General features: G+C 39.0%; 1 protein-coding gene and 1 pseudogene across 3 annotated transcripts; one reads left to right on the top strand and one right to left on the bottom strand.

The window, feature by feature from the left end:
* LOC124634205 (WD repeat-containing protein 44) lies at positions 1-27,932 on the top strand. Of its 3 annotated transcripts, XM_047169636.1 has the most exons (20): positions 1-213; positions 829-1,003; positions 1,283-1,410; positions 1,673-1,761; positions 1,834-1,932; positions 2,052-2,198; positions 3,507-3,640; positions 4,163-4,277; positions 5,402-5,497; positions 8,640-8,730; positions 9,418-9,563; positions 10,168-10,288; positions 10,970-11,068; positions 12,761-12,877; positions 13,200-13,274; positions 15,288-15,489; positions 16,101-16,232; positions 20,079-20,450; positions 20,749-21,342; positions 25,365-27,932. In XM_047169636.1, exons 1-20 carry the CDS (start codon positions 146-148, stop codon positions 25,503-25,505), a joined length of 3,141 nt encoding a protein of 1,046 aa, XP_047025592.1. In that variant the 5' UTR covers positions 1-145; the 3' UTR covers positions 25,506-27,932. The 3 variants fall into 3 exon arrangements, with proteins under 3 accessions (XP_047025592.1, XP_047025593.1, XP_047025594.1); XM_047169637.1 differs by lacking the exon at positions 10,970-11,068; XM_047169638.1 differs by lacking the exons at positions 10,970-11,068; positions 13,200-13,274 and having other exon boundaries at positions 2-213.
* Positions 17,104-19,748, bottom strand: LOC124634211 (annotated as a pseudogene).
* Positions 27,933-27,999: the final 67 nt, after the last annotated feature.

Here is a 27,999-nt window from a genome sequence, read left to right as displayed (position 1 = left end):
CTACATTAGTGTCAAATAAGTTGAATGATTTGGGTTCTAACTTTCATAGTTTCTATAAAAAAATAACATTTCAGTTGTTGATAATGTAAAAAATTTTACGTTATATTGTGGTTTATGTGTGCTGCTACATCTTTTCCGGTTCACAATGGCAGACAGCAGTGATTCCGAGGAGTTCTACGATGCTGAAGAGTTCACACCCATTAAAGGTTCAAAGTAAGTGGTGAAAAACTGTAACAATTACTATGATTTACTATAGTTTGATCTTATAAGAGCCTTTAACTATACGCTAGATGGAGCAGAAATTATAAAAGTATATGGTATAGGTGTGTTTACAAAAAGGCGGCGGTGGTTGTCTATTTTGAAATATGATTGTATGATTCGAACAGATGTTTCAATATTCTATTGATATGCGTCCTTGGCGGTCGCGACTGCTAAAGCAAGCAAAAAACCGTCATCCATCGGTGCGAGACTCGGTCGTTAGACTAGAGCAATAAGTTAATAGACCACATCATGATTAGCCAATAAGTTGATGGTTTACATATTAATTATGATTTTGTTCCACTTGTGGATGCATTGACAATGTTTTCACATACATATTTATGTTAGCAGACTGAACAAGTGTGTATGTTGTTAGAATATAATCAAAACATTCATTCTTTTTATTGCATTGTTAGATAATATATTTTTAAATTGGATCAAATTCTCAGAGTTTATAGTGGTGTGTATCTTTGTCACTGCAGCTGGTATTAAGAATATTACTGAAGGGCAAATAGTAAAGCTACAGACATAATATAACCAGTGCTTTAAGTGGATGAACATTGCTTTCAGAAGATCTTCACTATGTAAGAATATCAGTGTGTCGGAGAGTGGGGATGCCCCTGACAAGGACAAGCCGTCGGTGGCTAAGACTGAGTCGGCACCCTCTGTGTCCACAGCAGGAACTTCCAGTACACAAGCCACAGAAGCTGCAGCCGTAGAGGATGACAGAACTACCGTGAAAAGTGTGAGTAATATTTTTTTATACTGTTGAGTGCTATGTATAATTTTATATTTAGATTCTTGAAGCTTAAAATAATTCAGGCGTTCATATTAAGGTTACACTTTAAATCTGGAAATACTGAATTTGATGAAAGTAAGCAAAATCCTGTTTGAAAATTGAAAGTTACCTTTGTCTGGATTAATGGAGTTTCCTCAACATAATGACAAAATCTTGAGACTTTGGGAAATGATATAGAAGATATAAATAAAATATAAGATGTAAGTAGGTCTTCGTATTTTATAGGTGGTCCAAGGTAGAAGAAGGTTCCAAGAGTTGAGACGCTGCATGCAAACAGAAGAGGAAGATGAAGGAGTCATCGATGCCACTGGATCCGTTGACCAGCAGACATTCACTTCTGAACACCCATTCAAGTAAGTAAGGAAATATTCAGATACATTCTAATAGCTTTTTACAGCTTTTTTATATATATTAAAAGTGAAACCCGCTTTCCGTTGTCACGACTTAACATGAAAACGGCTTGACCGATTTGGCTGAAAATTAGAGGGGAGGTAACTTAGACCCGGGAGAAGGTTTTAGGGTTTTCGTTTTTGTCACCATGAGGCTACGGGATGCGGCTTATAACATAGGTAGTATTACTAAACCATCAGGTCTCAAGTAATAATACATTTGCAGGATAATCGCTCACGACACAATGAGTCTGCAGAGTATGACGTCACTCGGCAGGATCGGCAGGATACTCAGCGGCGCCTCGGAGTCTCACTGTAAGTCATTTATCGAGCTAGTAGGGATTAAATACGCACCCAGTGCTTTATATTTGTTTGTTTGTTGAACAGCGAATATCCGTGATACCGCGGCGGTACCATCGGTGTCGTCGAGGGAGCCCTCCACTATATCCGATGAACAACTCGCGGCCGATGCCAGAACTCAGAACGGTGAGTAGAATGTTATATAAAAGAGATACACACATTCAATGAATATCGATATAATATTTTTACGATTTAATATATTTTTTAAATCTGTTTCTTTACTAATTGAACTGACTTTTATCCAGTGCTAGCGATGGCTGAGCCGGACGTGATCGCCAGCACGAAAGCGAATAGTTTGAAGCACAGTCGCGGGGGCGGCGCCATCGTCGCCGTCAGCGGGTCCTGCGCCCCGCCCGCCGGGCCCCAAGCGCCGCCGCGACGACGCAAGCGCAGTACGTACCGACACATACAGCCTGCAGCACAGCCGCCGGGCCCCAAGCGCCGCCGCGACGACGCAAGCGCAGTACGTACCGACACATACAGCCTGCAGCACAGCCGCCGGGCCCCAAGCGCCGCCGCGACGACGCAAGCGCAGTACGTACCGACACATACAGCCTGCAGCACAGCCGCCGGGCCCCAAGCGCCGCCGCGACGACGCAAGCGCAGTACGTACCGACACATACAGCCTGCAGCACAGCCGCCGGGCCCCAAGCGCCGCCGCGACGACGCAAGCGCAGTACGTACCGACACATACAGCCTGCAGCACAGCCGCCGGGCCCCAAGCGCCGCCGCGACGACGCAAGCGCAGTACGTACCGACACATACAGCCTGCAGCACAGCCGCCGGGCCCCAAGCGCCGCCGCGACGACGCAAGCGCAGTACGTACCGACACATACAGCCTGCAGCACAGCCGCCGGGCCCCAAGCGCCGCCGCGACGACGCAAGCGCAGTACGTACCGACACATACAGCCTGCAGCACAGCCGCCGGGCCCCAAGCGCCGCCGCGACGACGCAAGCGCAGTACGTACCGACACATACAGCCTGCAGCACAGCCGCCGGGCCCCAAGCGCCGCCGCGACGACGCAAGCGCAGTACGTACCGACACATACAGCCTGCAGCACAGCCGCCGGGCCCCAAGCGCCGCCGCGACGACGCAAGCGCAGTACGTACCGACACATACAGCCTGCAGCACAGCCGCCGGGCCCCAAGCGCCGCCGCGACGACGCAAGCGCAGTACGTACCGACACATACAGCCTGCAGCACAGCCGCCGGGCCCCAAGCGCCGCCGCGACGACGCAAGCGCAGTACGTACCGACACATACAGCCTGCAGCACAGCCGCCTAGTAGCGGCATAAGGGAGGGGCGGATACCTCGTCTCGGGGATGCCATCTCGGTCGGCACATATCTACACGACGAGGATGTCTCCGGTTTCTCAATGTTAAACCTAGAAAAAAGCACCATTAATGATTTCTATTCGATTTTTAAGTACTTTAATTTACAACTATAGTCCGTGATTATATTTTGTCGTTCTTTTTGGGGGCGCTCAATAGGCAGTCCGCCCTGAGTGCCACCCGATGCTACCCCGCTACTGCGGGATTATTCGGTCTTCGTACACAAAAGGCTTAGGTATATAATCTGACACTATCACGCTGCACCCACATAGATATCCCCCCATCTGATGATTTCCCCCCAAAAAAAAGGTAAATAAGTTCTTTCAATACAATTTTCCTGGTTTTAATTTAGTTATATGATGTGAACAGACAAGCTGCACGGTTCGCAGTCGCTGTCGACGACGGACGGCGACAACCTCAGCGTGTGCACGACGGACACGGACGAGTATCGATACATCGCGCGGCGACCAGACAAACCGCAGCTCGATTCTTTGATCGTTGAGGTGAGAAATTATCACGTAGTTATTTTATAATATAATCCCTACATTCTCTACTATCCCTACTAATATTATAAATGCGAAAGTAACTCTGTCTGTCTGTCTGTTACGCTTTCACGTATAAACCACTGAACTGATTTTAATAAAATTTGGTACAGAGATAGAGTCGACCTTGAGAAAGACGTCTACGTCGACGTCGTCTTTCTACACATAGGATAGTTTACTGTTATGAAATGATCTAGTTGATGGTATATGGGTTATTATTTAAATATAATAAATAAAATGTATAGTCTGAAATACACTAAAAAAAAACGCTAAAATTATTACAACTACATACAGCTGCCAATTTCAATGACACTACTATCCTATGAAGATGGTAAAATTACCTTAGATTCGCATGTTTAAATATGTAGGAATTTTGCTAAAATGATCTAACCTGAATTATAAAGCTGATGAGCTTGTTTATTCGATTTTTTCTAAAATCCCTTCTATATGTTGGGTAAAACTTTACTTTATTTATATGTTTAGCCGCCACCGCCAAGTGCAGTAAACCAGTCTATGGCACTACCGAGCCCGGCGAGCACCATAGAGTCTTTGACCAGAGAGTTTCAAGACTCGCTCGAACTGTCACATTCTAAATACGGTATGTTTAACATGATGTTACAGTTTTTAATTAACTATTTATAAATTAGTTAATTTTAGCTGCATATAATGATGGCCCATATCTATGGTCCCTTCTAGAATATCTTTTTGTTTTTTTTAGCGACATTAAAAATCATCAAATGACCCCTCCCGCTGTGGGTTAGCAGGAGGGAGTGTCAGACTCTTACTGACTAAAAACCGTCGTGTTCCGTCGTGGGCCTTTTATGTGCCAGGGCCGCGGTATCTCTTTCGAACAACCCGCAGCCCCGGCAGGCCTTGGCCCTGCTGGGCCCCGCTGGGGTCTGTCGTCTAAGCAGACAGAGGGACGATGAGCCACCCGAACTCACCGCCCACAGACCCACGCCTACGGTGGCCGGGAGTCATCTCGCGACACCCGGCGCCCATGGTGTCTACCTGGTCCAGCGCGGCGGCCGGGATGAGAGGTGCGAACTCTCTGGCGTTCCGCCTCCTCCTTCTCGAGCATGACTGCTTCGCAGAAGGAGGCGACGGCAACCCATTCCCTCTCGCCCCGGACCATGGCCTGGATCAGGGCCGGACGCGAGAGGTCGCCGCCGCCCAAAGCCTCGACGAGGACCCGGCGGTGCCCCTCCCATGCGGGGCACACCTGGACCGTGTGGTCCACCGTGTCCTCGGAGCTGTCCGCACAATGGTGACACCCGGGCGCCTCCTCACGACCGATGCGGTGCAGGTACCTCCCGAAACAACCGTGTCCGGTGAGGACCTGCGTCATGCGGTACGTGAGGGCACCATGTCTCCTCCCGAGCCACTCCTCAAAGAGGGGACTTACCGCTACGATGGTGGCGTGCCCTTTTCTAGAATATCTTGTGTTGTATTTATAGGTCACTGATGATGATAAACATGCTGATATTCTTTAATTTATCCCATCTTTTCGATTGTATTTTTAAATCGTAGATAACTTCCAATCTATCATATACCTATTTTAGATGATGTAGCAAGAAGAATTTAATGTATGTTTTCAGAATGTCTGTTAATAAATTATTTAATCAGAATGTAATCACGACATTAATAGCTAACATGTAGCAAAAAAATACATTCATATAAATGTGGAAATAAATAATTAAAATAATATGTTGTTTATGACAGCGAGTGACAGAGGTTCCTTGAGCTTGCACGAGTCGCGAACCAGCGAGCGATCCGCCGATCTCTCGATACACGCCGCCACTGAATACAAATATAAAGGTAAGTCCACAAGATTCAACTAAGTTAACATAAAAAAAAAATCTTTTACATCGTTTTGAATGTTGTGCACGTCTGTAATTGTCGTAAACACTAGCTATATCTCTCTGTTTCGTGTCTGAACGTAATCTATGCTAATGTTATAAAGCTGAAGAGTTTGTTTTTTACTTCAAAAACCTAAGGAACTATTGGCCGAATTAAAAAAAACACACTTTTCATCCCGGTATGCAAAGTAATTTCCAAGAGAGCAATCGTTAGAATAAGCTAGTATATTTGTCTATTGATAATTTGACTTGAAATCTGACGGAAAGAGGGTTCCTCACATAATTATAGCCAGCTGCACGTTGGGGCAAATAAAATTATAACTTTTGATATCTGGCAGATAGCATTAAGACGCCACCGTGATTTTGATAGCCGTTTGCCATGCCAAATTATAGGACTACCCGCTTACCAATGGATCTGAAATTTTGATATAGGTAAATTGATATCTTTATCTAGATTCTGCCAGAACGAAAACACGATACTGATAATTTTACTCGATCATAATTAATTCCGAAAACACGTCTAAAAAAGTACTATTTTTGAAATTACAAGGAAGTTACACTATCTTTATGTTTCAAAATTACTCTAATATATTCTTAACATCAATATTAACGTTCTGTCAAAGTCATTTTTCCATAACTATTACCAAACATTTTTAATTAAAGTTTTAAGATATTGGATTTTTTGAGCGGCAGCGATCATGATAGACGCTACGCAATTCTGAACCTTATGTCCGTGCTCTAGCGATTGATACACAATGTGTACGGAGACGAGCCAGTCCGGCGATAGCCCTCGTCGAGGTCGGACCTGCGCATGTTGTCGCTCCGGCCGTAGGTATAATAATTTGTGACGATAACTCAGATTTGCGCGCGGCCCTATGTGTGCGTCGGCTTGTAAATATACAACTTTCGCTCGTGTGACAGTGACGTCGTCCGAGCATATGAACGTGTTCTTATCGCTTTTTGTTATGGGTACAGTCGTTTACAAAAATGTCTAGTTGTTCACGAAGAAAATGTTTAAGGAGTCAGGTAGCGATTCAAAAAATGAAACAACATCCAAAGCTTTTTATTATTACCTACATCTTACAGTTTTTCATTATTTTCTCATAAGTTTTTTCAAATTGACATTGACAGTATCTAAGAAATAAATGAGGTGAAATATCTAAGATGAATTAAATACTCCTTACATATTTTCTAGCTCGGGGTACGAGGACAATAAATAAAAGTGTGGACTTGATTTTTCAAGTAGCGATTCAGAATCATTATAAATAAATAAATATTTTTATTGGGTATTAAACAAATCAAAAACTAACTTAATAATTTCAATAGATATTTACACAGATAAATAAACATTAAATTACGTAATAACTGTTTTTCCTTAAACAGCCGTAACCCCTAAATAACTGTATTTGTACCCGACTGTACCTCTTGTCACGCACACAAAGTCACTGTATATGTACAAGGGTTACCCACACATAACCGCGCGCAAGACTGAGTTGAACTTACTATAAGCACTCTGAGAACAAAAAATCTATGGAGACCGTGTTATACTATAAATTCTTTTTTTTTTTACATTATATTATTATTTATATTTCAGTTTTAATAAATATGTTTAAAAATGAATTACTTAGCTTCATTACTTCTTTGATACCTTACAGCTTCACTACATACATTTATAGCATACATAACACACAAGATCTGCGACGCTTTTATTCCTTAACCACTTAATTTTTACTAGCTGTTTAACGCGATTTTAGCCGCATTCCCGGGGAACTTCTTCCTGTGCCCGGATAAAATATGGCCTACATTCACTGGGGATAGTGTAAATCTCTAATTGTGAAAGCAAATCAAATCAGTTAAGCAGTTTCAGAGCTTATACAATCCACAGAAACAAACAATCAAATCTTCCCTCTTTATAACATTAGTATAAATTATGTAACACTGGTCAAACGCTTTCATTTGATACCCATATTGAGAGAGCTATAAAAAAACAATGCAATTCAGCATTTTCTGGCGGTGGCTATCTTGGACTTTAAATAATATTATACATGATTCTACATACTAATCAAGCCCTTTCATTTGATATCCATACTGAAGGAATTGTAAAAAAAATATGTTATTCGCCATTTTGTGGCGGCGGCCATCTTGGGCCGATATTCACCAAATAAAGCTAGGAACACTCCCGATTAATTTCATTTCAAACAAAAAAACCTAAATAAGTACATATCGATTTATCCGTTCTGGATATACAAACACACATACACGACACACCACACATACATACACACAACCATACGCGTCCAAATTATCATATTACTCTTCATAAAAAGTTTTCATTACAAATAATTTTTGTAAGTACAACAAAAAAAAAATCCGATCAAAAAATAAAAAACTTAGGTAAGTTGCGGCTCCCTATCTTCCCTGTTCGGTTCTCCTGACCCCGCGCTGACCTCGGCGTGTGCGATTGGCGCGAAGTTCAAATTTTACACATTGAGTGAAGAGTATAGCTTGCGCGACGCGATAGACGCGGAAGTGTAGTGGGCGGAGCTATCTAAAATCAAAAAATCCGCGGTGCGGTCTTAACTATCCCGCAGTTTTCCCACAGTTTCACCAGCGGCAGTTTCACCAGCGTTCCGTAAGTGCTAGGTACCATGATATGGTATGATATCATACTCATAAAGAGAAGTTTATCAATTGTGTTTTTTTCTTCAAATCAGTTCAGCAGTTTCAGAACCTTTAGGGTATAAACAAAAAAAAGTTTCCGTTTTATTACAGTTTCTGGGCACAGGCCTCCTCTCACACGGAGAAGGATTGAGCATTAATCACCACGCTTGCTCAATGCGGGTTGGTGATTTCAGACTATATAGTCCAGGTTTCCTCAAGATGTTTTGTCTTAACCTTTTTATCAGCCATTGGTGTCTAAGATATACTTAGAAAGTACATACAAACTTAGAAAAGTTGCATTGGTACTTGCTTGACCTGGATTCGAACTCGCGCCCTCAGAGAGGTTGGTTCTTTTGACCACTAGGCCACCACGACTATTATTATGTTTAGTGAAAGTGGGCGTTAAAATGAATAATGTAGAATACGTTGTGTGTTGGCAGAGGAGTGCGTGTGCCGCGGCGACGAGCGCAGCGTGCGCACGCACAGCGAGGGCCGCGCCGCGCCCGCCCAGCACCGCGCCGCCGCCGCACGGTACGTCTACCTATATATATATACCACTTATTTATTATTGTTTTCACAGTTCACTGAAAAAAAAACCGTTTGCTTTAACAAACATCTTGTTTCCTACTTTTAAGATTTTTTAATTATTATTTTTATTTTCTACTATTTTTTCGTATTCCTGACAGCAAAGCCTTTCATTTGATACCCACATCATGGATGGATTTCAAATAGCCAGTCCGCCATTTTGGAGGGGCCGCCATATTGGATTTGAAATGACGTTTTTAGCTAGTCATGTATTGTCACCAGAACTCAGAGCGTGTGCAAAATTTCACCCTAATCGGAGACGGGGAAGTGGGTCAAATTAAGGTTTATTTAGCATTCGTGTATTATTTGACATAATTCCATAATAATTGTGTAACTTCACTATCATTACATAATATAAAACAAAGTTGCTTTTTCTGTCCCTATGTCCCTTTGTACGCTAAAATCTTCAAAACTACACAACCGATTTCCATGCGGTTTTTTCAATAGATAGAGTGATTGAAGAGGAAGGTTTATATGTATAATAACATACATTAAATAGTGGGGAAATACTGTTATCCCGTGCAAAGCCGGGGCGGGTCGCTAGTTCTAAATAAACGGTAAACAGCAAAATAAAAATTTAGTATAGATGATATACACATGAATTGAATATTATAATGGTTACTCGGTACGTAGGCGCAGTAACTCGGAGTCGCTGGGCGGGCGGCGGCGGTCGCTGGGCGACGAGGCGGCGGCGCCGCTGCGGACGCGGACACGCTCGGGGCAGCAGCTCTCCGACATCGAGATCCTCGAGCAGGTCACCGTGCTCAACCTCGACACCGGTAACTAATGCACTATCAACCAAACAAACATATATATAGATATATTTTTTTTATTAGCCTGTGTTGTCCCACTGCTGGGCAAAGGCCTCCCATCTTTCCCTATCGGTCGCTATTTGTGGCCAGTCCTTGTGGAAGTTGTCTAGGTCCTCTCTCCACCGTCATATTTACGACGAGTACAGGGAATTACTGGAATGGAACATCAGAATATTTTGAATAAACAAAAATACAAAAAGCATACTCATCATCCTCCGAGACTTTTTCCCAACTATGTTGGGATCGGCTTCCAGTCTAACTGCAAAGACTAACTGCTGGTGTGCTTTTCAAGGAGCGACTGCCTATCTGACCTCCTCAACCCAGTTACCCGGGCAGCCCAGTATCCCTTTGGTTAGACTGGTATCAGATTTTCTGGCTTCTGACCGGGTTACTTCAATAACAGCCGGGACAGGCTACAGTTTAAAGTGCCCATCGAAACAGTAAATCACATTTAGGACTCGTACAGGAAAATATGTCACACACTAACAAATTCACCACCTTAAAACCACTGTAAGTCCTTAAACGTCGTTCAGTACACACCGATGACATAGAGTTTATGTTTAACATACAGGTGAGCGCGTGCCGCTGAGCGTGGCGGAGCACAAGCTGCCGCAGTGCATCAACCCGCTCAGTCTGCACATCATGCGCCTCACCTCCGAGTACATCGGCCGCGCCAACGACGACAATACCAGGTAACTTACACTACACATCACCAAACATGATATACCGTACCATTACACCGTCAGCTCACCTTCATTCACAACATATTACACTCCATATGTCAATATGCAATCTCTCTCTGCTCCCGAAGCAATATTAACATGAGACTCGAAGCAAGAATAGCGCATGGCCCGGTAGCAAGTAATAAGGCCCTTTGGGACCTAAAATGTTGTTGACACCATCTTATATCCTGAATGCGAAAAAGAAAAGACAAGCCATACATATCCTGCAATTGATCTCTCTCCGGTCGTCTCGGTTTGCCCTTCCATCGAACTATGAGAGTGAGAGAATAGAGCGTGCACCTATGTCTGCGCATAATAATATGCTTGTTTGTATCCTACGTGTCCTGCATAGCTGTTTTAGGACATTATATTTTCGAATGCACACCTTGAAAATCTTACCATCCATATTCGTGTTTGTGTACTGCCAAGTGTTATTTACATTAGGTACCATAATAAACGCTAAAGACAGCTTCATACGTTTTCATGCTACACCGTAGATTTATCATAATGCCGTCATATCACCATGCAATAATTATAATGTGTTATTTCAATTCATGGAAATGTGTAGTTTTAAGAAGAAAATATATAACTAGTTTTCATCAAAAATATATTTCTACGCAACAAAATGGAAATCAGAAATGTAATTTTCAGACTTGACGGCAAAAGCAAGCTGTCATGGCGTCGGCGTCTGTCCACTCTTAATCTGACGTGGATGTCAGAACACTCGTCTAATCTCAGTCTAGCGACTAGGTTGATTATTTCATTATTGTACAAGTTTTTTGGGACTGCTTAAAGTTGCTCGCTTGCGTCTAGGGTTGCCAGGCTAAATAAATATAATTGTTACTTAGTTAGATCATGGTATTCATAATTCGTTCGTTATTTAGCTAATTAAATGTAAAGTATAGTATAAATTGTAATTGTTTTATATTTGACTGAGGAAAGAGTAATATTTAGACATCTTATAGTTTGACTTATTCAACGGCCAACTTCGTGTCTGGTACAAGTATAACAGTGAAATTAAAAGTGATAAAAATCTTGTAGTACATGATTGAGTTCAAAAACCTTTTAATTAATGTCTGGCAATCTTAATTGAGTTTTATAGCTTGTACAATCATATTTTTTGCGCTTGAAGACTGTGTGAGTGGAGTGACCAATAATTACAAATTAATTTTGAAAAGATAATTACTTTTCCATATGGCAGTATGATCGAGTTATATATGAAAATGTATTTATCGTTTGGATATTTAAAAATTTACTGATCTTATTACTAAACTAAAATATAAAAACATTTTTTTTTTCACTTGAAACCGATTCAAGAATCGTTAAAATACTTTTACCGAGTCAAGCTCAAGATTTAACAAATTGTAATAAGCTTGTATTTATTTAACTACATATGTAGTTGTATATATGTAGTACTTTTACTGATGTATGCCTTGTGTCAGCTTCCAACTAAAAATTCGGTGTTGCCATACGTAGCTAAACTCATACCAGTATTGCCATTGTGACAGTGTGAAATAATACTTTTAACAAATCTGTTATATATTTTTTGTTTGTTTGTTTTTACCCCAAAGGCATCGGAACTACTGAATCGAATATATATATTTTATCCTGGTAAGGGAACAAGTTTCCCAAAGTACACGAGTGAAACCGCAGAAAAACAGCTACTTTTGTGAGGAAATAACAAAGCGAGCAATGTGACAGCGATCGCCGTTATGATACACTCACAATCACTAGATTTGAGCCCACTAAAGTCTTGCTAAAGAAATATAACACAAACATGCTTCATGTTGTTTTTTCAACCAAGTTTAACACACATAAAACTAGTCTACCATTGTTGTTATATATCGTAACATAAGCGGTTATTGAGTAATAACTCATTAAAACTAAAAAAATTGTATTGTATAATATTTCTATGGGCTTTGATGCCTGAAATAAAAATAAACAGTTTTTTAATTCAGCGGATGCTACTATATTTTTTTTATTTTCATTCTATTCACATATGTATTTGATATTATAATGTTTAGTTTAATTGTATTTTCTTGCTCAAAAATCGCATAACGTTACGACAGATGACCGGTTCTCCTAAGAATCAATTTCGTTTACTTCCGGACTGTAGTATTTCTACTCATAGAACAAACGTCAAAAAGCTACCGTCCGTGAGTAAAACAAATTCTTCCTTTTTCATAGGAATCGTGCTTTAGACTCCGTTTCACTGGTTACCGATAAAGTGTCAGTTAGTTAGCTGATAGTTAATGCCATCTGCCAGATAAAGGCTTCTTATAATTTCTGCCACAAATTGCCACACGAGATCAGTGAATCCAAAAGCTATAGTTTATCTGTTAGACAAGTTCCCGATAACTTATCAGTAACTGGTGAAACTGGCTATTAATGTTCGTTCCATGCTATATGCTTAAGGTTTATGGTATAACAACTGTTATTCAGGGAGACTGATGAAGAGAGTGAGAGCGTCTGCGCGGGCGGCGCCGAGGACGAAGCTAAAGAGATGAAGAGAGAGTCCACTGACAGACAGACAACTGGTATTAAGAGGAAGACAGAAAAGTAAGTGTTTTAATACTGATAAAATACTTTTTATATAGTGCACATGGCAGAATTGTGGACCTCCTCCTTTTCTTGAAATGGGTTAGTAAATATTTAATTCAGAAACAACTTCTGAATCAATTTCTGTCATTGTTTTTCGTGGGTAATTTTGTAATCAACGAATATATGGAACAAATTGTCTATGACACGTTGCATTTAAAAAATGTTCTCTAAACCACTATTTTTCAATCGTTATCTATTCTTTTAAATAAAATACGACAAAAACACATGTTGTTTTATATAAAATGGAAGGAAAATACATATAAATGATCTCCAACTTTAGGATAACGCCGACACTGGTTAAAAGTCATTCGCAGGACAACATCAACAAGAAATTGACACACGATATGAACTTCAGGTGACAGTTTGCCGACTAACATAATCAACTAATAATACATAATAATTTATCTGTCCGTGTGTTCTGGACGACCTCTGGAACTGCTGAACCGATTCCAGAATTTACTATAGTTCGGCCATTCAGAGAATGCGTTCCTGACACGTCGCGATTGAACTGACGACGTAACTTTGCAATGGCGTTGCAGTTACGATAAAAATATTTTTGCTGGTTGTTTACCGTTTTAACAATTGAGGAGCATTAAAACAACATTATTATATCAATAATCAATGAATGTTATAATTTTGTGCCAAACTGAGTGTCAAATAACTTGGTAAACAATATTTTTCTAAATCTATACTGCGCTATTACAAGGTTATGTCAGCGGTTTATATTTTGTAGTGCTGTGCTAAAAATAACAGGCAAGTATCGTAATCTGTTCTTATACAGTTATAATATAAAATAATACGTTTTGATTTTCTTTTTAAGAATTGGAAAATAATGGACTATAAGACTTAATTATAACGTTTATGAAATATAAAAATAAAACTATGACCAAACCGCATTTTTATACTTAGATTAAAAATGGTAACCCCAAATGGCGTTATGGGCCGCCATTTTGTGACGCTAAAACAGTCGTCCGTTGTCGTTTCGTGCGCATAGACCACGTTTTTCAAGTGTTTTCGATCTGTTTTTATTTGATTACCCGGCTTTTGTTAGACCGAGATATCAGGATTGATTCTGTTATTGATAATAATATAATTATACATGTAGGCGAAGATGATGATGAAGACACCACCTCCTCAAGCAAATCGGAGTCTGATTAATATTCTGTTCGCACATTCAATTCAATGTACTTGTAACAAAGAATAAATAAAACAATTTTATTATATGAATATTACCTTTTTTTGGTTTCCACTTAAATAACTAAAATATAAAACAAATGATTCCGCCAATTTAAAACGAAAATAATCTTAAAATAATGCGGCGGTTCATTTTGAAGGAACGGTAACGAACTCAGTGTTATGTTGTGCCCATCACTAGTCGTGACTAACTGATAGGTGTCAGGAACGCATTCTCTGAACGGCCGAAGTATAATAGAAACATTACATGGTCTTGAGACAGTAATAACTTTTTTAGTCAGAAAATTAGACAAAAACAGTTTTTCAAAATATGCTTTGATATTTTGTTTGTATTGACAACTAAATTGGCTTGTACATAATAAATTGCGTTTTGAATGTGTTGTTACAAGGAGTGTCTTTTAACAAATGTTTTTTTTTTTAATTATTCGAATGTTTAATACACATTAAGTTAGCCCGAAGCATAGATGTTAATACTGTATTTAAATAATTAAAAAATAATGTGAAAAACACAATGTATAGTCGGCCCTACTCTTGCCTTGACACAATGACGAATTTACATTGGATCTTAAATTATAATAATAATAAATAATAAATGTCGGGACACCTTTTTACACACGGTCGGTTAGCCCCATGATAAGTTATTAATTAACTTGTGTTATGGGTGCTAACACAACTGATAAACTACATATAGCTACATATATACATATTTATTTATAAATACATATTTTAACACCCAGACCACGGCCAACAAGCATGCTCATCACATAAATGTCGACCGAACCGGGAATCGAACCCGGGACCTCAGGTCCGGCAGTCCGGCATGGTGACCATTGCGCCAGCAAGGTCGTCCATTATGCCACATAAGCTTTCAAAATGGTAAAAGAAAATCAAATGTGAAATGTAACAGAGCGTTACAAAAATACCTATAAAACCGATAGCGGTTATAAGCTACAAATAATCAATAAACGATATTAAAACGTAATTTTTGTTACACCCCGCATAAACTCTTTCCGACAATATCTGAATCAATGTAGTCTTTCGAAAGTCTTATTAATCGAAAGTCTTTCTGTTAGTCGAGTTCGAGTTAGTTACGCATATTTTAGACTCCATTTTTTTGAACCGTACAATAAGTCGTCGATGTAAAAAAATACCCTAATAATAATACCCTATGCAGGTTGAAGCGTTTCTTCGGCAGTACAGTTAAGAAGACGGTTGACGCTGCTAAATCGTTAGCTCAGGAGGTGTCCCACGCTCGCCACAAAGAGGATGTGGCTGACATTGCTGATGACGTCAGAGGAGAACATAATATTAAGCTTAAAGCATCCAACTCTCATAAGGGACCGTATGACTTTGATGGATGTGTTCGACATGTTCAAGTAAGTTGTAATTTTAAAATATTATTATTATCAGTCTTTATTGCACATACAAAGTTATGCACCACGGAGAAAAAAAAATGCGAGAAAAGCCTTAAGGCAGATCGGAGGTCTGGCGCCTTCAGTTCTTAGATTCCTTCCTTCCTTCAGCCGATCAGTTACTAGAACTAACGAGGCGTTCGGGTTCCTTGTCAAATCAATACGAATCTGTTAAGCCTTAGAAATTTATGTGTAATTTTATTTTGAAAATAATGGGCGGGTTCCAAAGAGGGGCTAGAGTAACATTTATCGTCCCCCGAACACCTGCATTTTGGCGACGCTACTTTCTTAGGAGATTTTGCGTTATGACATCTCTTCTAATCATTTTGTTCTCCATGGTTGTTATTTTGATTACTTACTTTACTTTAACAACCAGTCTTACCAAAGGCAATTTGGTAATCGGGTAACCGGGTTGAAGAGGTTCAGATAGGGCAGTTGCTCCTTGTAAAGCTTTCAAAACTCAGCTGCATCCGGTTAGACTGGTAGCTGACCCCAACATAATTGGGAAAAGACTCGGGAGATGATGATGAAAGTTACTTTGTTGGTTAATTACTGTTTGTATCCTGTGACCATAGGAGATGGGCTCAGCGCACTGCGGCGCGGTGTGGTGCTGCAAGTTCAGCGTGTGCGGGCGCCTGCTGGCCACCGCCGGCCAGGACAAGCTGCTGCGGGTCTGGGTCACTCGCGACGCGTACCATATGTTCCAGGTAACGTTCTACTAATAGTTAAAAACTAAAAAGCTAGTCAAGTATTGGCATCAGAACTGAGAGCGTGTGCAAAATTTCATCCTAATCGAAGACCGGGAAGGGGGCCAAATTAATATTCGAAGATTTTTTTACATAGGTACATAGTTACAGCGCATAGGCATAGTTAAGCGTGTATTTCACCTTTAGTGACAAAAGGGCATTAACATTTTTGAAAAGTGTCAAATCAAATCGTTTATTTTGCGGTCTCAATTAGATTTTATATTTATGTGCGAATCAACTGCTAGAACATTTAAGAATTCATTTAATTTTTCAAATTGATATTCTCATATCTGTTATTGCATTCCATTCAAGAAATTCTTCGCACCAATAATATAAAACTGTTTTTTTTTTTAATGAACTAGAACTAATTAACAGGTACGAGATCTAATTAATAGCCTAAGCAACCTCAACAATATCCGTCTTACCACAAAAACTTTTAAACGTCAGTTTAAAGGTAGAAACACATTATTGAAACGCCACGCCACACAACGTGTCGCCACCCCATGAGCACTGTGCACATTACCAACACGTGATGCCACGACACGCTCGCAATTTTTTAATTCAGTCTATGTGCGGCGGTGAACATGTATAGTCGTGTACTATGGATCTTCTAAATAACGAGTCAGATGAAGATTTCGAAGATGGATTGATGCAAATTTTGGGTACATATATGTTACTAAAACGACTCAAGAATAAGAAACAAACTAGACGTTACTGGGTGCATGAAATAAATGAAAAGAGAAGTACGTGTGGTGAATATCATGCTCTTTATCAAGATTTACTTAATGACAGCGAAAGATTTCATATGTATTTTCGGGTTACTAAAACACAATTTGAGGAAATACATGAATTTATTAAAAATGATATACAAAAGAAAAGGACAACATTTCGCGAAGCAATCAGTACAAAAGAAAGACTTGCTGTATGCCTCAGGTAAGTAACTACTAGATATTTAAAAAAAAAATAAGATCAGACTGTCTTTTAAAACTTTTCTTCATGGTCAAAACTATCATAACATTCTTTCAAATTAGTATTTTCATTTGGCAACTGTCCAGCTTCTACTTTTGACACATCATTTTGTGCTGATAGAGAATGGTCGTAATATCTATATTGAGTCACATTTGGATTCGACATTATTTGATTCGTATTTAAGTTATAGTATAATGTAGTCTTCTCTAAATCACGCGATGTTTGGTTAGGGATAATATTAACCGGTACATTTTCTTTTTCTGTTGTCCTAGTGTGTGTATATGGACTTTGATTTGGTTTTACAATAAATGGCTTATTAGAATTGTGAATTATATTATCACTAGTAATATTTATCGGTGTGTTCAGAATTCTTTCACGGTTATTAAGCATTTTCATTTCCGAATCATGTATTAGCTTATGTAATTGAAATTTTATTTCAGCTTGGTCTGTTTTAGGTAACTTCTTCAATTGTTTACTCATTGATAAAAAAAAATAGTCATTTTCATCCATGTCTGGTACTCCTCTTTTCTGTCTCATATCCTGCGTCGTTTTCATTACATCAACCATTTCTCGTAAAATTTGAGTATCACTATCATTTTTGTTTGTGCGTCTCGGGGTAAAATTTAGAGTAGTACAAGCTCTTGCAGCAGATGCCCTGGAAGAAGAGGACCCTGGAGTAGGTGAACGAATTATAGGAGGAGGTGAAAGTGCAGATTCTTCAGAAAATTGCAATTCAGAGTGTTGTGTTGAATCTTCATCATTTATATCAGCTAAGTTTGTAACAGTCTGTCTCCCTTATAAATGTGGTAACAGAAATTCCATCTGCTTCTCAAATTTCCAAGGTACTAAATTAGTTGCTGCTTGACCGCTCTTCTTGCGGCGTCTTTTCAATGCATTTGTGAAGCAGTTTCTTAATTTTGCCCATTTATTTTTTACATCTTCAACTGAAAGAAAAGAAAAATAATGAAATTTTTTGTTATAGGTTTTTAGCCACGAGCAATTCATTTAGATCGATGGGATTCAACTATCGAATGGGATTCAGTACCGTACGAAACATTGTGCAAGACGTTTGCAATGCAATTTGGAAGAAAATGGGTCCTATTTATATGCCCAAACCTACAACTGCAATTTGGCAAGAATCAGAAAATGGTTTTAGAAATTACTGGAATTTCCCAAATTGCTGTGGAGCAATAGATGGAAAACATGTGAATATTATTTGTCCTATAAATGGTGGTTCAAATTACTGGAATTATAAGGGAACTAATTCAATCGTGTTACTAGCTGTAGTAGATCCAAAGTATAGATTTTTAGTTGTGGACGTCGGATCCTATGGTAAAAACAGCGATGGTGGCATATTTGAAAAATCCATTTTAGGAGAATTAATAGAAAAAGGAAAATTAGAATTGCCAGCCGCTAACCCTTTAACTCCAAATTCAGAACCATTGCCACATGTGATTGTGGCAGATGAAGCTTTTCCCTTAAAACCATTTTTGATGCGACCCTACAATAAGAATGACGTTCGTAACAATGAACCCAATAAAATATTCAATTACAGACTCAGTCGTGCTCGACGAATAGTCGAGAATGCTTTTGGCATCTTAAGATCAAGATGGCGTGTATTTGCAGGTCCTATGTCAGTACAACCTGACATGGTCGACAAAATAATTTTAGCAACATGTTGCTTACACAATTATTTGGGCACGGATAATTTACCCTCGAACTGTGATCATCCAGAGACAAATGTGACAGAATCTACCGCCTTTGACAATTTAAATCCAATTCGTAGAAATTCCACACAATATGCTTTTACAGTGAGAAAAAAATTCAAAGAATATTTTAACAGTGAAGGCGCCGTTCCGTGGCAGCTTGATATTGTGAGGAGAGGTAGACAACATTAATAACATGGCTACTCTTCAAAAAAATCACAAAACTAAGTTCATACGAGATATATGTATATTTAGTTAACATAGGTGTTCGGGATACCCAGAACGTGAAACCTTTTTTAATGTAAAACACCAAAACCTATAAAGTAGGAACCTCTTTGTGTCTGTGTTTTGTTTTATCTTTTTTTAATTTTTCGTTGTCAAAAATAAGTCTTGCGGAATACAACTCTCTTATATAATTTTCACGAAGCATTTTTTATTCAATTTTATATACAGTCCTATCCAATAGGTATATATATTCAAGTAAAAAATAAGTATATTCTATTTTGTAATAAATAATATTCGTAATAAAACTTACCTGGTGTATCCATTTCCCCTGCAATTTCTTCCCAAGCATTATTTCGTACAGTATGGTCCCTGTACTGAGCTAAATTAGTATTATATAGAATAGGATATCGTTTCACTAATTCTATTAATTGTTCGTCCCTCATTTCCAAAAGATGCAAATAAAATCCGCGTGCAAAATCAAAGAAAGTTCTCGAACAAATGACGCGTGGCGTCGGGTCTGCACTAGAAACACACTGCGAGCGGTGCGTCGGGTGGCGTGTTTACCCCCACCATCGGCGACACGTTGATCTGGCAGTCAGGGATCGGGTGGCGTGTACGCGCATGTTGTTGCGTCGGGTGTTTATAATGTGATTCTAGGCATAGAAAATAGTACGAATTGATTCCACTCAACACGCATCACGTTTTGTCGGGTGGCGTGGCGTTTCAATAATGTGTTTCTACCTTAAGACTTGTCTAAAAAAATGACAGATTATGACGTTGATATATGGTTCATTTTGCAGCCACAATTTTTTAGACAAGTGTAAAACAGACGTTTAAGTTTTTGTAGTAAGGCCATATATATTTAGATTTAATCACTAAGCTCGATTCCTCACATTTGTCTCCCCAGGACATGCGCACGAAGTACAACTTGGAGCAGAAGTCGTCCCCGACGCCGTCGCAGGAGTCGCTGTCGTCCCTGCCGGCCGCCCCCCCCGCGCCCGCGCCGCCCGCCGCGCCCTTCTGCGCCACGCCCTTCTGCGTCTACTCCGGACACTCCTCCGACCTGCTCGACGTCTCCTGGTCCAAGAACTACTTCATCCTCTCCAGCTCCATGGACAAGACGGTCCGCCTGTGGCACATCTCGCGAGGGGAATGCCTGTGCACCTTCCAGCACATAGACTTTGTGACCGCCATTGTGTTCCATCCCAGAGACGATCGCTATTTCCTGTCCGGCAGTCTGGACGGAAAGCTGAGACTCTGGAATATTCCTGATAAGAAAGTATGTCTTTTTTGTTTTTGAAGTTTCTTGTTATTTGAATTTAAATAGGTTAAAAGGGTTTCAGCACAATTTTCAAGTATCTAGCCCATATATGTAAATCAATACAATACTATATTCACATAACTAAAATAAAACGACTAATAACAAAACTAATTGCTACTATATTATGTAGATGCACAAAATTGAATGACTGAAACTAAGGCTTAATTAGTATTTCAATTTCTTGTTATAACATATTGGTAATTATATTTAGAGTTCATATTGTTTCTGTGTATTAATCAAGATTTATATTACTCAGGTCGCAGTATGGAACGAAGTAGACGGCAAAACGAAGCTGATAACAGCCGCGAATTTCTGCCAAAACGGCAAATTCGCCGTAGTAGGCACATACGACGGTCGTTGCATATTCTACACAACCGACCAGCTCAAATACCACACACAGATCGACGTACGATCGACGAGAGGGAAAAACTCCACGGGCCGAAAGATATCTGGTATCGAACCGATGCCGAACGACGACAAAATCCTCGTCACTTCAAACGACAGCAGGATTCGACTATACGACCTTCGAGACTTAAACCTTTCTTGTAAATACAAAGGTTATGTGAACGTCTCAAGTCAAATTAAAGCATCATTTTCTCACGACGGGAAGTACATAGTTAGCGGGTCGGAAAACCAGTGCATCTACATTTGGAAGACTTACCACGATTACTCCAAGTTTACCTCAGTGAGGAGGGATAGGAACGACTTTTGGGAAGGGATAAAGGCGCATAATGCTTTGGTCACTTGTGCCGTGTTTGCTCCCAACCCGGACCATATGATCCGCATGATATGCGAGCGGGAGGAAGAAGCTAAACTTGCGAATAACGATGCTGATGACAAAGATGAAGTGGTAAGTTATACTCGTGTATACCGGTATTATAAATGTGTCTGCAGGGACTACATGTTTGAATTGAAAAATATATTTAGGTACTTGCGTGAGAGGCGTTGTACGCTTCGCGGCTGCAACTCTTGAAACCTGGATGTTTTTCTATTAATATTAGTAATGCCTTCATTCAAGTTCAGCTAGTTTTCCTCAAATCAGTTAATGACGCTTTTCCCTATTGATTTAATGTTGAGTTTATAATTTGACATCTCGTCATACAGACTTAAGTTAAATAATTACTAAGTGTGACTTATAGAAAGAACTTCCTTCTTATTTACACAATACTTATGTATTAACTAGCTGTTGCCCGCAACTTCGTCTGCGTGGGCAATATAGAATAGTCAAAATACTACTTATCCCGTAGGTGCATTCTTTCACGTGACAGTATAATTAGGATTAGCACTTAGCAGTCGCATAGATTCATTGATCAAGGTTGTGTTGTGGATGTGACCATTTATCTAAACCAGTGGTTCTTAACCTTTTTGTCATGAGGGACCACTTTACCAAAAGTTTGGCTTGCCGCGGACCACCCCATTGGTTTGTCTAAATTAAGGGGTTATTTGATAAAGAATACAAGCACACTTTATAATTAGCACTCATTTCTTTATTATTTAGCAAAAAACTAAAAGCTACAGATTTTAATTTAATGAGATTTTTGTGACTACATTCTCTTTACTAACTTCTGAATTCTTGGTTCAGTACTAATAAATGCGCGAGCGAAGTGAGCGCGATTTTTCTTTTCGGACTCGTACGGACGTAAAATGTGTCCCAAACGTACTTAACTTTTTGTTTGTTGACAAATGTAAAAACGATACGGGCATACAGTTGCCGAATACGCGAGCGAAGCGAGCGGGAAATTTTAATTATTTTTTAAGACTCAAAACCAAAATTACGTACAATGTAGCCCAAACGTCCTTAACTTTTTGTTTGTTGACAAGTACAAAAACGAGGGCATATAGTTTCTGAATACGCGAGCGAAGCGAGCGGGAAATTTTAATTATTTGCTAAGACTCAGATCCAAAATTACGTACAATGTAGCCCAAACGTACTTTAACTTCTTGTTTGTTGACAAATGTAAAAACGAGGGCATATCGTTTCTAAATACGCGAGCTAAGCGAGCGGGAAATTTTTATTATTTTTTAAAACTCAGAACCATAATTACGTAAAAAGGCTACATTTCAAACCTTATTTTTTTTCTGTTGGTCAAGCAAGATGGATAGCAACGTCGCGAAGCAAAGCTTCGCGGACCACTTGGAATGCCTCCAGGGACCACCAGTGGTCCGCGGACCACCGGTTAAGAACCACTGATCTAAACAAAAGAAGTAAAGTTTGTGACGTTGTGAATATCTCTGGATCTAGTCAGCCAACTTGGAAAATTATTACGTATGGTGCGTAAGTAATTTTCACAGGAAACAGCTATAATCTATGTCTATATGCTTTGAGTCTGACAAAGCTGTCATTTGTACATTTTCTGCAGCTGCTGTGACTAATCAGAAGCCAGAAAGTCTGTCAGTCTTACCATGGATATCGTCTTGTGTAGTTGACTGGATTGAAGATGGGTAGATAGGTAGTCGCTCCAAGCAAAATATTGGTACTCAAACAGATTCGGTGACTGGAAGCCAACACCAACATAGTTGGGGAATAGCTGGATGGATGATAAAATGAGTCATCATCATCAGCAGGCTCATAGGGTAGGATAGTTTCACTTACTCACTATGGTAAGGCTGACCCCACATTAGGCGTGCGCGATCCTCGGGCGTGTGAGTAGCGCGGGCGTCGCGAGCGCGCTGCGTGAACGTCGCGTTTTGCTGCCCTGCGGCATGTGTGAAGAGTGCAAGCGACGCGCTCGCGGCGAGCACGCGGCGCTCGAGTTGCGTTCTTACCCCTTCGCCTGCTATCCCCGCCGCCCGCTAAACGCCTTAGCAGTTAAACGTCAAGGAGAGCGTCGCGTGCGCGCCGCGAGCGCGCTGCAAATGCCGCAGGGCAGCAAAACGCGACGCTCACGCAACGCGCTCGCGACGCACGCGCGGCGCCCGCGCTACTGACACGCCCGAGGATCGCGCACGCCTAATGTGGGGGAGACCTAAGCCGGGACTCCACCGAAACGTTTGCATTAGTTCACGAATAGGCAAAATGTACGTATCTGTGAGAGTCCACTTCATGTGTTCGTACTTGCAACCTGCAGTTTTGCCAAGATTTTCAGAATGTTCGCTCGCAATTTGTTATTTCTTGGTGGAGCCAGCAAATCAAAAGAAACATAAGTGTTGTATACTGTGCGTCACTACCGCACACCGGGAAAATTTCGCTCTTGCGGAGGACGTTTATATTTTGTGTCACACGTAAACAGGACGACAGTAAGTATCCACCGAAACACTTTCAAGGATCTGATGAACGAACAAATCAGACCTGACTTGGTCACCTGGGGCCAATCAGAGCTCTATGAAGCGATCATGCGCTTTGGCTCCTACTGTTATTGTGGTTTCTAAAAATTTAATCACCTCATTCAACGATGAATGTAATTCTGATGGTACTATTAAGAACACTTGTTTAGCGCAGAAGCTGACGTTAGCAGGTCAAGTCTTTTGACTTCTCGAATAGGATACCATTGTTTTTTGTGCAATGCACACCTGCAATGCATTCTGGATTAGGATAGGATATAGGTGGATAGGATTTGCAACAGAGAACAATTCTGTCTTTGTGATTAAATGACATCAAACGTAGTTTTATATAAAAGGTGTTTTTTAGACTTGGCTCGGGTCTTACTGAGACTGTTCGTAATCGTGAACCGTGTATTTGCGATCAGAAGTTGAAAGTAAACATGTCTCTGGTATGCGGCGCGTAATTTGTACGTTTTCAGACGCATAAAGCATTTTACGTGTGTATGGTATTAAATCGAGAAAGCTCCCATTTCTTATCTGCACTTTGTATCTGGGCTTGTTTTTAAAGCTACAGAATCCTACATTACCTACCTCACGCTTAGCAGCGCTTGCGAGAGATAGATCCTCATTTCTTCTAGGATTAAGTTTACATATTTTGCATCAGAAAAAATAATTAAGGTCTACTTAATACTACTCACTCAAAGTAATTTGTTTTAAGGCCACCACATTAGTGGAAGATAAGCTAAACTATGTTTATGAAAAAATCCTGATATGAACTCCATCTGTAACTTTAAATGATAATTAATTGTTCCACTAAAGTCATAATTTTTGACATAATGTTCAAAAAATAATTTAGATGGCACCGTTTTAAATTTGGCCGAGAACTATTAATTTTCCGTTCATCAAGGTAATAATTATTGTTGGATTTTGATGTGGCACGGCAAACTGACAAACACTATTGAAATGTCTATCGAAAAATTACACTTCGTGTTAAAATATGGTGAATTACGGAAAAAACACAACTCCATCTGTTGAAATAATAATCCTCTATAAAGAATGTATGGTAATATTGTCATTTACCACCTCGCTCCTTTGACAAATTGATGATGTATTTTATTTACCACAGATGGAGCTACTTTAACCTTGGCTAAACAAAATTTTCATTTTTTTTTTCTTCCGAAGTTACTTATAAAGGTGTGATTTTCTGTGTAAAGATTAATAATAGGCCGATCAACTAATATAAGTACAACATTCAAATGTACAGTTTTGACAAATAGATTGCGTGTCGTAATATTTTACATCTTGAATTCACAAAATTAATCATATCTTTTGATAGAGTGAATCGATTTCGATGAAACAAAAACTAAGTAATACCCCAAGTTACGTAAAGTTTTTGTATATAAGCATTGTCTGCATTTAATTCGTAGATTTTACGTGAATCGCGAACAAAAAAACAGATAAACAGACAAACAGACAAAAATGATGGAAATGGGTTCTGTTAGTTATCCTTTAACATGCTGGCTATTTTTTTTTGTCAATTTCTTCAATGTACAAAAATTACTTTTCTACAGATTTATTATATGTATAGATATAATTACTTTTGTATTACAGAAAGGTGCAGAAGGCGGCATGGTGGCATCTTCTCAAACTGGTCACGTGCTTGTCAGCGCCGACTTCAACGGTTGCATCAAAGTGTTCGTACACAAAGCCAAGCCCAAGCACAGCTCGCTTCCCGCCTCCGCTCTCGCCTGAGCTGCCACCGAGCCCGACGTGGCACCGGCACTTTACAGACGTATATCGCCAGCTATTCGTCAAATACTTCCAGTAATTGTTATTTTCGTGTGCTTTTTACTAAAGAAAGTTGGTGCCAGAATTTCAGCATGTTGACTGATAAGGTTAATTTGCCTAATTTTGTGGTCTTGTTTGCTGAAACCCTTTTGGTTACCCAACATTTTAGGCTCCCCCAAATGTGATCTAGATAGCCAGTTATCATAAAAAGATTAAAAATATATATCACTCGGCAAATTGCTTACGGAACCCGTATCGATAATTCCGCGAGTCCAACTCGCACTTGACCGATTTTGTATTATATGAAAAAATCACAATAGTCGTATCGACTATCGGTCAAACTTATCTATTTATGGAATTGATAGACAATATAGTGTATTAAAAAATCATTTATTAGACAATTATCATGAAATGTAAGGCTTAGCTAAAATCGTACCCACGTCGTGACGGTAGTTTATCTGTACCACAAAGATATAACAAAGAGGAAACCTAAGGACCCCAAAAATACTGAACATACATGTATTTGAAAAATTAATTCAATTGGAAAGCTACACTCGTCTACATGTATTAGACAGACATATGTGAGAATAGAGTATACAATGGAAGCCTCGTCGATCATTATAGCGTCCCTCTCTATTTATCTTTCTATATCTCTAGCGTAAACATTTTATTTGAACGTTGAAAGAGCATACTTCAAAATTCACAGGTACTTCGAGTGTTTCGTGAAACGATTTCCTCAAAATCGACTAAAAAGTTCAATTCTGTTGGTAACAGTTTAGCTAGATATTAGGAATTAAAGCCAAATTATCATTACGAAATTTCTAGAAGTAAAGACAACGCTAGCAAACTTCATGAAATCAAACGAAAGATATTAAATATCATTATATAAAAAAAAAAATAAGAATTTTAAATGCAACTTGTATTTTTTTAATTATCACAAAATGAGCATTGTTTCGAAATATAAATTACCTACTGAACGGAGGAAGTATGTAAATGCATGAAAAATATCTTTAGTTCGATAAATATTTGTGCAATTTATTTAATACTTTATGTTTTAGTCAATATGGGTATATAATGGGTCGCTCGGTATTAAAAATGTCTTTAGTTTATTAAGTGACGTATATTTTTGTGCAGGCTCCCAATATTACACATCATTGTAAAACTGTAACAGTAACTAGCAGCATGATAACTACTGAAATAACGCAGCTTGCTCACCATATTGTATTCAACGTCATTAGTCATCCAAATGTCACCACCAGTTCGATTAGAGTTAACGTGATATTAAATTTAGTGATTATAAGTTACTAAGACTCATCACAATCTTACGGCCGTTCTTATAATCTATCTGTCTGTTCTATCGCTCACTAGAGATAGGTATTTGTTATAACTTGTATGGGTGGGATAATGTTATAATTTTATCTCTAGTTAGCAAATTATTTGACCTAATTTGAATATAATTGTAGCGACTATAAATAATGAAATACTTTGATTTGAGAAAAAAGCATAGAAGGTTATCTACTGACTAACAATAATCGTGTATATTATAAAGTCGTATATAGAGGCTTAAAATCATGAGTTTCAACAACTCTTATTTATTAGACTATAATTTATAACAAAAAGCAAAACTCCTGCAATAGATTTTTTATCCGTCACATCTTATTGAAAAATATATAAAGAAACTTGATTGTAAATTGATTCTTATCGTTATTCGATTAGGTTCAGTATGCAATAATGTGTATAAAACGTCAAACGTGTGCTTTTAATTTTATTTGTAAATTGTAAGATTAAGTAACTCCTCTTAAGTTCGTATCTATGACATAAACTGACTTCACTAAGCAGCTAAAATTCGAGTCAAATGTAGAACCGTTGCAATATTGTAGTGTAGAGGAAACAAAACCTCTTAAGGTATTGGTAAGCCATTAATTTTACTCTGCATGATTGGATATCTTGACTGCTCTGTTTTTGTGAAGTAGATCCAATGTGCATGAACAACATTTGACAGTCTATTTTATTATTGTATTATCTCGCAGTGGAGACTTTTATCATTGTTTTCCTATCCTGATTTCTGGCCTACCTTATATCTCAGTTGCTTATCTGATCCTTCATTTATCACTAATAGATACTTACGCAAACCCAAGTTATATATCTCTTTATATTTAAATATACTCATAACAAATATGTAATGTATTGTATATTTTAGGCTGTGTTTTCTTTTATTTTAAAAGAATAAACAAAATTATTATCGTTTAGCTCTTGCCTTATGTGAATGAAGTTTTTTTATGTAATAAGTGTACATTTAGTGTTTGTATAAAGATCATGATGCCATCATAATTAAATTGGAATATATTTTTAAATCGCATTTACCTTCATAAATAAATAATCGTTACATAAGTTTGGTTTTATTTAAGTATCAAAATACTTGACTGAAAATAACCTTTTGGGCTTATAATCCCCCTTA

The sequence above is a fragment of the Helicoverpa zea genome, chromosome 11 (genome assembly GCF_022581195.2).
Source record: "Helicoverpa zea isolate HzStark_Cry1AcR chromosome 11, ilHelZeax1.1, whole genome shotgun sequence".
Lineage (NCBI taxonomy): Eukaryota > Metazoa > Arthropoda > Insecta > Lepidoptera > Noctuidae > Helicoverpa > Helicoverpa zea.
This window is presented reverse-complemented; position numbering and strand designations above follow the sequence as displayed.

What these genes read in the sequence shown, in the direction of transcription:
- LOC124634205 (XM_047169636.1), top strand. Translation starts at nt 146, where the DNA reads ATGGCAGACAGCAGTGATTCCGAGGAGTTCTACGATGCTGAAGAGTTC. An exon ending in GCCAACGACGACAATACCAG is followed by an intron (nt 10,289 to 10,969) that starts GTAACTTACACT and finishes TGTAATTTTCAG; the next exon opens with ACTTGACGGCAAAAGCAAGC. An exon ending in GGAATATTCCTGATAAGAAA is followed by an intron (nt 20,451 to 20,748) that starts GTATGTCTTTTT and finishes TATATTACTCAG; the next exon opens with GTCGCAGTATGGAACGAAGT.